Here is an 11,867-nt window from a genome sequence, read left to right on the forward strand (position 1 = left end):
ATTAATAAAATAAATATTTATTTATTTGACTTTTGATATATCGATGTAAAGATAATCTGATGAAAAAAAAAATCAGGATGCGATAGAAACACGATGAGATTTGTCAAGAAGAAAAAGCATCAGAGATACTGCAAAGTCATGTTTTCATAATTGTCTATGTTGATCTTGACCATGCATTTTGTTGACCAACAAAGTTGCGTTGACCTTATTATTGTTGACCTCTAACAAGTAGATTGAGATGTGTTGTTGATCATGAACCAGTGAATGCAAGGTTTGCTGTTTGCTTATTTTACCGCCATTTTGAACCCAAAAAAATAATGAACTTCAAGATAATTGCTAGGGAGCGTAGTAACCTAATGAAAGAATTTTACTGTTTTCTCATAATAATCTCCATAATCATCGTGGTTAATTTTTTTAAAGAATAATCATCATACAAAATATCACATTTAATCTCCTGAGTTAATTACAATTTTTTTTATATGGTTTAAAAGATGTCAATTAGTTTAGTTGATAAATACTATGGTTATTGATAGCAAAACTTATATTATTTAGATTCCTATTTACTATTTTAATATTAATATAATATTGATTCTGTGAATGTTCTCCAGCTCGACATTTGTCACATCAGCACTAAATCAAAATGATAAATATCATCTGAATCAAACTTGATTCGAAGAATGTTACCCTTAAATTAAATTCATACAGTTGAAGTCTCTAATCATATTAAGTGACTCTCCTTTAGGTTTCTCTCTAATTCAATATGTTACAACACAATTATCGAGTTCGAATCTTTAATCTCGAAGATGGTAACATAGATCAGATCGTATCAATTTTGACGCAACAAATCAATGACCGAATTTGATGCGAAAAATATACAATATATAATAATATATTTGAAATCATATTAATGTAAATTAGAATTTTAAATATTATTATATTAATGATCAGCCACAATGATATATATATATATATATATATATATATATATGTGTAATTTTCTTATCTCTTTCTTATATGACATTATATTTAAATATAATAAGAGGGATAAATTAATGAGTATGTATATGTGCAATTTTGCCCGTATAAAAATATCTACATTATACTTGGTATGTATTCTACACGCGTAGCTTTGCTTACCATACATATAATCTGTGCCTTCTGCCTCCATGTTCTTCTTGGATGGGATCCGCAATTTGGGACCCGCAGCAAAGTCTATCATATTATCTTGGTACTGAGGAGCGCAGGCTGCCGCTAACCCTCCTCTCCGAGCCGATCGACGCGATCGGAGAGGAGATCGACGGTTTCGGACCTCTTGCGTCTCGATTCGACGAACTGGATCCTGGGTTTGTGCTGTCAAGACAACACTTCGCGTAACCCTTGTTGTTCGGATCCATGGAATCCTCCGCTCCGCAGCGGTTTGACATCTTCGAGGTCTTCGCGAGATACTGCGGTGAGTGGGATCCTTCTTGACAGATTTGGTTTATGGACCTTTGTTTGGTGTTGTAATTTGGGAAAAAAATCGCTCGCTCCCCGATGCGGGAAAGTGGTTCATCTTTTGGAGTCTTGTGGGGGCAAGATGACCTGTGGGCGCAGAATCGAGTGCTTTCGTGTTGATTTGTATATGAATCCCGTGTATTACCTGGAAAATTTTGTCTTATAGGAAGCATTCTGGCCCCGACTCGGATATCTTTCTTTGTGAAATACTTGGAAAGAAGAGGGGTGGCTGTGCTGTAAATCGTGATATGAAGCAATCAGCTTCTGATCGTTTCTCCTTATGTTAGTTGGCGTCTATTACTACTCTTACACACTGATGGAAGATTTTTTTTTCTTTTTAAGTGTACTTACTATCTTGGAAGATTCGAATATGTCAATACTATTCGAGTATGCTTATTCCATAGTGATTTTAATTCGAAAACCTGCAATTTTGAACGTAAAGCAAGAAATTTTTTTTTTTTTGATTCTTGAGTATTTCTGGTCATAATTTTTTTAGTGCAATTTTCTGAATAAAAAAATGGTTTTTTTTACTAATATGGACTGTATGACATTCTTATGCAGATATTGTGTCGAATAATGAACTTTCAAGCTCAAAGGAGCTGTTAGCTGTGCTTTTAAGATCAATGGAGTATCGGGGGCAAACAAGGTTTGTTTCTTTGGGATGCTTAAGATTTTCTGAATCAAATTGAAGACTTGACGCTCCTCTGTTTGTTGCACTTCTTTTTAAGATCAATGGAGTATACATGTCTCATTCCCATGTATGCATTAGTTTTTTAACATCAAATGCAATTGTAATATTTCTGGACATGCCATCTGTCAATGCCAAGTACTTAGCACTCAAATTCACTCCATAAATAGGAGTCACCAACACCAGGTACCCATCTGATCACATAAAAACCACGGGTTGAAGGAATTCGTGATTACCTTGTAGACTCGATTTGAATCAATAATCATCTTTGCAGGGTTTTGAAGCTGACACATGCCATTTGGTAAAAGCTTTATTTGACACCTTTTTCACAGAATTGAATGACATATTGGTACTCAAAACCTGTGTATCCCAGGGTTTGGATTCATCATTGTGGGGCCTACTGCGTTTTTATCATTCCATACCATATAAGAATACCTTCATCCTACATGGCATCTTGTATTTTTTTCTCTTTTTATTAAGTTTTCTAAACTGTTTGTAATACCTTGGTTGGACAAGCTTCGGTTTTCTCATATTTGCATGTCTTGGAGGTCCAATCACTTATCCACAACAAGATTAAAAGATCTGTTTATAAAAGTCTCATTTGATTCTCTGTTTTTCGCAAGCAATAGACAATTTTAAAATTCTTTGATTAAGCATTTCAAAACTTCTGTAATGTATCTTCTGAATTTCTCATAGTTATCCATATCAAGATCAATGTAACCCATTAATTTGGTGTTGGCACTGTGGTTCACCGCCATTGACTGTGTAGTACAGTAGAGATATTTAATCCTAACAGTGCTGGTAGAAGTGGATACCCATCGTTCTTGTACTTAAAAGAGAATATTCTAGAAGTGACCATTTTGGTGCAATGCAAATCTGTTCTGCAGTAGCATTAGTTATTTTATTTATGCTTCACTTTCTTTCTAATAAATTTCTGGTTTTTGATTTAGGGAGACAATATTCAGTGACATCTACAAGCTCATGACATGCCTTGACTTGTCTGTGAGTGTGGATTTATAAGTGATATCCTTTGTATATCGCATTTCTGTTTGCCATTTTAATTTTTTATTGCTTGTAATGATTTTGTAGGTCGATTCTCTTAAGTTCAGTTGCTTTTATGATTTTGTCTTCTTCATTTGTCGTGAAAACAGCCAGAAGAATATCAGTAAGATCATTTCTGTGAACTATTTTGAGTAGCTATATTTGTAACTTGGTGTTCTTTGCCATGTTGTACATTATCTGACTCTTTCTTTCCACATATTTTTAGCTGTGAATAGGGCCATAACAGCATGGAGGTTGGTTTTGAATGGAAGGTTCCGTATGCTGGACCGATGGTGTAATTTTGTTGAGGTATGAAAATATCACACATGATCACTACATAAAAGTTGCATAGACCTTCAATATCGTCTTTTGGCCTTTCTTTAGTTGGTCTCCAAGACATCAGTGTTCAATATGCTGTTTCATTTCTGACTATTCATTATCATTCTTTTTCTCACTTTTGAATTGTAATTTGTTTTCATGTTCTGCTAAGTGAATGCAGTTATGAATTACATATTGGCATGTCCATCCTTAGGACATTTGGTGGTGTTGCTCAAAAACTATGTAGGACATTCATGAAGATAAACCTTTACCAATACTTCAGTTGAAGTGCAATCTGGTGGTATTTATAATTCCTAGATGCTTTGTGAAAAAGTGCTGGATTTGGTTACTATGCCATCTAGAAGCATCTTTATTGCATTGACCTTGAGGTGGTAACTAATTGAGGACTAGTTATTGTAAATCAGCAAGGCAAAGGATCTCTAGTTCAATTATACGTTCTTGGAGTGCATAAATGCATGCAGAAAAAGGGGCTTGAGTTGGTTTATATGATTGTCAGTTGAAGAATTGATTTTCTTGTAGGAAACAATGGAACCAGGAAAATCTAGAGTTATTGAGAATTCAAAACTAAAACTTATAATTTTATTTCAACTGAACTTATGAGGACATAAATTGATTCATTGGTAAATGACATTTAAACTTTGTAAGCATACATGAAGAACAATACAAGGAAAAGATAAAACTGGATACATAAGCTCAGATTTTACCATGTTATACATTCCTCTAGTAGCAAATATACAATACAAAGGTTTGTTTGTAAAGTATATTGAACTTGAACTCTGAGCTAAATGATGGAATTTTAAATATGGGAATAAAGTGCTATCTTAAAGTAAGCAAAGTGGAAGTGGTTTTTTGTCTGGAAGAGTCTAAACATGCTCTTATTTATGAGAGAACTTGTTGGTAGTCATTGCATTTAAGTCCTTGACTTTTCCTTTTTCATTTTGATTATTGAGCTCAGAAACACCAGAGGCATAATATATCTGAGGATACTTGGCAACAACTCCTGGCTTTTAGCCGATGCGTGAATGAAGATCTTCAAGGCTATGATCCAAGAGGTAAGTGTATATTAGTATCATCTTATCTTGGTATAATTATGGCAACAATGCTGTTTAAACTCTGTTTCCCACGTGCAATTTGAAATAATTAAGCAGGGATAATTCATTTTTTTATTCTTTTAGGTGCTTGGCCTGTTCTTATTGATGATTTTGTTGAGCACATGTACAGGTTTGTCTTTTATGCATATTATGTACTATAAATGATTTCATCTTTTACATGTTGGTATATTATTAGGCTTACATCATATGATTGGAACTTCGTTTTGTATTTCAATTTCAGCTGTCTGGATTATTGGTATTATGCTTATTTAATGGTACATGCTACTATTTAATAGTATATTTCCATTTAAGCTGTCTTTTTTTGCATATTATCTACTGTCATGTTGCTACCCAAGTCTGACGTTACATGGATATGGAACTGTGAGATGGATTATAATGGACACTCTAAGCTCTCATACCTGGCATATGAACAAGAATTGCAGTTCTTTGATTCAAATAAGAGCTTGTTAACCCAAATATTGATATTGTTATCTTTTCTCTTCATATTTAGGTTTTACCTAACAAGCTTTGGAAATTTGGTCATTAATCTACTCAAGCAATGGCATTACAGTGACAAGAAACCATAATTTTCCAGCTATTTGCTGTTGACTATATGAATCATTTTCTATCATTAAGCCAATATTGTTATCTAGATATCCATGTTGTTACAGACTGGCAAAAATTGTGTTGGTTATTAGCTACCTAACAAAATTCTCTCCTTTTCCAGGCTTGATGCGCAGTTGTGAAAAACATTTAACATACACTCACTAGAGTTATATAGCTGACACCAATGTCCAGAACAGTGGAAAATATCGAAAGCAAACCAAAAAACAAACACTTTAGATGAACCCTAGAACAATGGTAGCTTTGGGGAAGAACATAATTATTGGAGGAGATCTGTTTCTTCTTGGCTTAGAATGGAAACCACAAGAAGTAGATATAGGTCAACCATTGGGTTTGGTGGTAAGTGGCTTCAAGGCATCAACAATCACTAGGTCCATTGCTGGAGAGGACTTACCAGCTTGTCCTCTCTTTCTTTTTTTTAATTTTGAAAATCTCTCTTTAGCAAGTTTCAGAAGATTAGGACCACATTCATGATGAGCCATGGGATTGCAATTGGACTAAGTTATTTGGATGACAATTGGAGCGTGTGCTTCTTTTTAGGCTGAGAAAGTTACGGATGTTGATATTGTCAGGGACTGACTTGAACATTTGGTGACTTAGCCAAAACTAGTTTGGCTAATTGGAATCTGATGAGGTCAATTCGGTCCCAAGTTAGTTCGAAAGCTAGAGAGCCAAGGCCTCATATATTGCCAAAACTTAATCCTCTAACTGGAGTCGCCTTTTGAGATCCACCCGAAAGAATAAAATCATATGGGGCACACTCTAGTGCAGACTTACTCCCACACCAGTGATGACATGTGGTGGACATCATTAGATGTCACCCACCAAAGGGTCCAAAGAGGCACTAACACCCTAACGTGGGGCTGGAAAGTCAAAAAGCTATGGCCTCATAGTGATTCAAATGTCACTCTTCTCCAAGTGGTGTACTTTGTGGTTTGAACCCAAGAGGGAAATTGTGCAGGGCCCACTCCAGAGATGACAATTTTTCACAGGTTAGAGTAATCACACTAGTAATGCTGGTGATGGACCTCATCAATCTCTAATAAGAATTAATGCGCTGTGTTATGGTTGGTCTTGACTGTTATGAGTTTGGGAGATTTCATTAAAAATTGATGCTCTCAGTGTCAGATACGACCCAACTTATCCTGGATCTGTTTTAGGATCGGTCAATCTTGTAAAACATGGTTTTCGGAGGACTTCTTTGCCATTTATTAGTGGCAAAAGGTGACCCAGTCGTATCCAATGATACATCATCTGAATAAGAGGACAATAAGGAAGAGTACAAACCACTTGAGGGCATTTTTGTATATGTACCTTGTGAATTAGGCATATGCATATATTCCCTTGTAGTCTAGATAGTCACGCCATTGCCCATTCAAAATGGTTTATGTATATTAAGGAATTCCCTTTTAGTTAACTTCTCCAAACATTAGATTTTTATCACTAACCGGGGAAGTATAGCCATGAAACATTTTGTGTTAAGAAATAGAGAAAGTTTGACAATAAGTTGTGACATGTTCCTTCAAATCTTACGTTCCATGCCAACCAAGAGGTTTAAATTTTTATGTTAAATAAAAACAAGGATATAACTCAGATTAGTGAAAACCATATGTGGAGATTGTATAGAGGATTATACATGTAAATATGATATTTTTTTTTTCGGAAGAGATGCAAATGCTGACTTTGAAATTGTGTATGCAGTATGCACAAATATAAATACTTTCAGGGATTACTATATAAATTGTTTACTTGCATTAAATTAGCTGAAAGTATTTTAGGGCAGTGGTGCGAGTAGAAACAGATAATGAACCATGATGACTTTATCAGAAACAATAAAAAATTATTTGTGGCTTTTAGGTTGACTAGTTATCCTGCATTTTGTAGAATTCATTAATTAACAAAACATAATGTACCTGAGTCTAAATGTATAAAGAATCATGTACCTGACATCAGATGTTGTAACTGATGGATTCTTTATCATGAATATCTAGAGAGCCAAGGAAAGAGCAACCCTGCTATGGTGGACTAACAAGTTCCTGGCTATTTGATTCTGTCTTGGTGGGAATTATTATTTGAACCGTATATTATAAAATAAAATAATTTCACAAAATTCCATTAAATATCTTTGACTTTCTTGATTTCAACAAGAGTAGTGTTATAATCAAGGAGCTAATTATCTGTTAAAGAAATAAAGATGTTCCATAAGTTTTCATTTGAATGTATAAACGTGTCTTCTTGATTGCTGCTTTAATCAAGAGGTGGTAACTGTGTGGAAGGGGATGACTGTAGAACTGAAATTTTAATCAAGTGGTGCTGGTTTTAGATGCTTATCTAATTACTCTTTTATGGTTTTAAATTTTTAATATGATTGAGAAGTTATTTTTAGCAGTCGGGCTAGTAATGAGTGAGGCTGCAGTTTACATTGCTGAAGCTCTGCGCTGGTTTTATCTAGCATTGGCAAATCTTTTAGAGAAGCTTAACATGACTTCTTGTAATATTCTTACGCATATGCGGATGACTCTGGATATAGGTGTCTGTTAAATAATCAATTTGCAGGAAAACTGTGCAGAAATTCCAAAACATCAGCACATAGAAATATGGATACTGTGTATAAGTGATATGGGACTCTGCATGCAAAGAAATGAAATAGAAGAGGTACACAATGATAAGAAAACCATTCCAACGCTTACTAGTGAAGAATGAGTATAATTACTGGCCAACCATGTTTGGCTTAGTTTGTTGGTTTTGTTCTGATATGCATGCAGTATGTTTTTTCATTTGAGTTTACTACATTTGAGTTAGCACTGATAATTTCATCATGATTCTTGGACTGCGCAACTCAGTTATTCCTCCCTTTTTAAATTTCTTTACTTATCTTAAGAATAATCTGCTGTCGCTTGTCTGTGTGTAGATTATCTGATTCGTTAAAATTTTTATGCCAATTTGCAGCATCAATCAATCCAATGATTGCAGCTCACAGGATATATGTTATTGTGGCAATCTAGAAGCACAACCCAGCATATCCAACACGTTTAGTGGTAATAAGCTCAAACTTTATGTAGAACTGCAAGATTTTGTATTGTGTGTCTGTGTGTCATAATGTCAACGGTAGCAGTAACAGAACCCCTTATTGTGACTCATGTTCCCATGATTGTTGCATTGTTTTGCAGGATTGAATTTGCACCCGGGGTCAAAGAGAAAAAATTCTGCCGATTTTGAGGAAAACGTTGATAAAGTTATAAAATCTCAGGAAGTCTCGAAATCTTCGGACTTTTTGGCACAATCCAAGCGACTAAAGCAGACTTCTTTTATCGCCAACACTGTTCATCCGAATTCTGATTTATGTATGAGCATGGCCGATGGTACGTCAGACTACCAGGATGGAATGAATAAGATAAGTTTTCAAGTACCGGTAGGACCAGTACATACCAACCGGTATTCACAGGTTCAACCAAGTCCGCGTACCAGACCATATAGATCAGTACGGGTCGGTATTTGATTTTTTTAATTATTTTTTGGTGTTATAGCCATCCGCTGCCGAAACCGGTTTGATAATCTTGAACACAATTCACGCAAATTGTCTTCAAGAATGGCTTTGTGCCATGGAGAATGTCCTGTTGGAGAATGTCCTGTTTTACGCATGTCTATTCTCGGTCACTGTCGCGCAAGGTATGCCATTGAAGTTCGAGCTTTAACCATATGTTTCCTTTTGTAACTGTATGGCTACAGTTTGTCTTTCTTTTTTCCCTTTTTTTTCTTTCTCTTACCGTATTAATTGTTCAAGTTGTCATGTTTGAAATCAGCCTGTCGGCCATTATAAGTAGCATCATTTTCTCGTCGATCTGACTGCCACAAGTATATTAATAATATGGAGGATGGTTTATGATTTAAAAGGTATTGATGGAAGTTTTCTGACATTAGAATGATATAAGAGAAAATTAAAAGTTTTCTACAAACATTGCAACTTCATCCATGTTGCAACAAATTCAATCCATTTGATCTCATTGTCTCCCTTACATGCTTTCAAGTGTCCGAGAAGGGTTTCTTAAAGCTCAGTCTCTCTCTCTCTCTCTGTCTGTGTATAGGAATTAGGAAGCAATTTTCTCCCAAAAAAAAAAAAAAAAGAAGCAACAAAATTAAAGTATCCAAATTTATTCATTCAGTATAATATATGGCAATTGCAAGAATCCATCTAATGGCAAATGTCAAAGGAAGCCAAGAAGATTCGACTTGTGAATATGATCATCGACATCGCCGATCTATTCTGGTGGCTTTGGAGTGTGGCGGTCATTAGCACCTGATCCTGGATAGTCATTGATCTCTATGTCCATCCTCTGGATTTTGGCCTCTTCATCCTCGTTGATAACCTGCATCAGTCGAGAAGGTGATAGGTTTAGTTCAGAGAATACCTTTTTCATTCTACCCTAAACCAGTCGAGAGTATGTTGTCTTTGACAATTCTTCCTGCCATGTTGGCATCTTCAGCTCTTATTGTTGTTGGTTGATGGTTTTCATCGAATTCATGATATGCAGCAACAACAAATCTGCTCATCAAAATCATCCGAATGCTAGAATATATAGGCCTTGAAGTTTCACTTACCTGAACCGCATCACCAACGCTCCTGCATCCTCTCAGCATTCTTCCATCCCCTGGAGGACACAGAAGAACAAATCATGAAGAAGAAGAAGAAGAAGAAGAAGGATGAGGTTGATGTCTCACGACAGGAGTGGGGATTAGCAGAAGATGATCACTTGTCGATGGAACTGCATGAGATGCAGCGATAAGGTGAGCCAAGGCCAACGAGATCAACAGCAGACGAAGGCTCGTCATCCCCTTCGTATCCACCATTGCTGCCGCTCCAGTAGCAGAGCCACCAGGGGATCCTTTTTATTGTGCAGCGGCCATAGGTGGACTTGCCGTCAGGGATTTTGCTGCTTTGTGACAGATTACTTATCCTTCAACTTGGCAAAGTCAGAAAAAAGAAAGCTGTGTTCCACCTTTAGAGATGCAATGCAGTTTTGGATTGACATGCTGATCTGTAAAGCCAATACGGCGAGGAAGTGGACATGGGATGCAAGCAAGTCAAGGTTGCGGGAAGAGGGAATGCACCGGTTTTTAAGTGCAGCGTGACACGAGAGATGTGGTCACTGATGTTTCGGGTGACACCTCTATAACAGCACGCAGCAATATGATGAATCCAAAGCCAAAATAAGATCTATTGTGATGGAGTAGAGGGAGGAAATCTCGTTCCCATGACGGATTAGAGAGAAATCAGGTGATGCCATAAGATGCAGATCACTTTACTGCATCATCTTTCGTCATCGTACATGTTGGATTCAAAGGGAGCTCCAACTTCTCTGAATTCCACCATTTTTTGTTGGAATACTAATTTTTGCAAGCACTCATCTCGATGGCTTATCCTGTAAGGAGAAAAGAAACATATCATCTCCTTTGTGGTGGTAGCATTCCGAGAGATGTTTACATCAGGAGTTCAACAATGCACAAGGTTTTTAGTGGTCGTGACCATCCACTTTGGAGGAAGAAGGTTTAAATGAGTCGGCCATTGTCGGGTGGAAAGACGAGTCGTCGGTGTGCAGAAAGCACCATTTTTTGTTCATACGAAGAACTCATGTAGAAACATACTACCGTATGCACTACTACCTGGTGTCCAATAAATGATAGATCGTAAGATCTCATGTAGTTCGATCCAAGGTTTTCAATCTCAGTTTAGTATCTGTTTTGGTCGTCTACTGAACCAGCATGTACGATACAGTATACTTTTATTGTCTTTTTATTAGGCCTTAGCTTTTCGATTCTTCGATCAATATGAAATTAAATGTGTCTTTTATCGGAGCTTCATAGTTGGAGAGTGAGACTTCTTTCGGCTTCGCATTTACACTGATCAACCTTTTGAGTTGTAAGATATTATTAAATGCAGGATAAGTTATATAATGATGAACTTGAAAACCTTCTTTTAGGAGAAGAGTCACAGTTGACTTCTTACTATGTCAGTCTCCCACTCTTCAATCAAAATAATATTAAGTATGATCTCATACATGATACTTCCCAATATTAGAAACTTGAAGTGGCTATTGGATTCGATAGCCATTGATATCATCACTAAGCCAATTTACATAACTATAATCCATATTCTTCCTCAGTTGCACTATAGGAGAAGATATTTCTCTCACTAAATAATAGAATGGAAGCCCAATCTTTTTTTATATCTCAAAGTTACCTTCAGCATTACCATTCTATATAATTACAAGGTAGAGAGGTTCCAATCCAAAACACATTTGAAGGAGGTAAAAATGTAATCACATCAAATATTTAAGTTAGGAATTGATTTTCTTTCCTTACTTGTTATTATAATTTAAGGAAATCTTAATCTACTTCCTTATATGTTGATATGAATTAAGGAAATAACTAGTAAGTATTCCAAATATGATGATATCATATTTGGTAGTATATTAAATGGAAATAATTTATAAATACGAAAATTAAAAATTTATTTCCCTTAATAGAGGCTCGCCTCCTCCTATTTAAAGGGGAGGGATCTATCTCCTTCGTTCCTCACCTAGTCGAGCCTG

General features: G+C 36.0%; 1 protein-coding gene across 1 annotated transcript; it reads left to right on the forward strand.

Moving 5' to 3' along the window:
• Positions 1-1,176: 1,176 nt before the first annotated feature.
• On the forward strand, positions 1,177-8,992 carry LOC135597127 (defective in cullin neddylation protein AAR3-like). The gene is made up of 9 exons (XM_065089668.1): positions 1,177-1,450; positions 2,056-2,140; positions 3,133-3,184; positions 3,272-3,347; positions 3,450-3,532; positions 4,518-4,614; positions 4,738-4,783; positions 8,227-8,315; positions 8,448-8,992. The coding sequence occupies exons 1-9, from the start codon at positions 1,393-1,395 to the stop codon at positions 8,774-8,776; spliced, it is 915 nt and encodes a 304-aa protein (XP_064945740.1). The 5' UTR covers positions 1,177-1,392; the 3' UTR covers positions 8,777-8,992.
• Positions 8,993-11,867: the final 2,875 nt, after the last annotated feature.

The sequence above is a fragment of the Musa acuminata genome, chromosome BXJ1-11, assembly GCF_036884655.1.
Source record: "Musa acuminata AAA Group cultivar baxijiao chromosome BXJ1-11, Cavendish_Baxijiao_AAA, whole genome shotgun sequence".
Classification (NCBI taxonomy): Eukaryota; Viridiplantae; Streptophyta; class Magnoliopsida; order Zingiberales; family Musaceae; genus Musa; species Musa acuminata.

Bases quoted from the DNA above. Each gene is read 5' to 3' on its own strand.
- LOC135597127 (XM_065089668.1), top strand. From the start codon at position 1,393: ATGGAATCCTCCGCTCCGCAGCGGTTTGACATCTTCGAGGTCTTCGCG. The intron at 3,185-3,271 runs GTGAGTGTGGAT...ATGATTTTGTAG, and splicing joins TGACATGCCTTGACTTGTCT to GTCGATTCTCTTAAGTTCAG. The intron at 8,316-8,447 runs GTAATAAGCTCA...ATTGTTTTGCAG, and splicing joins CATATCCAACACGTTTAGTG to GATTGAATTTGCACCCGGGG.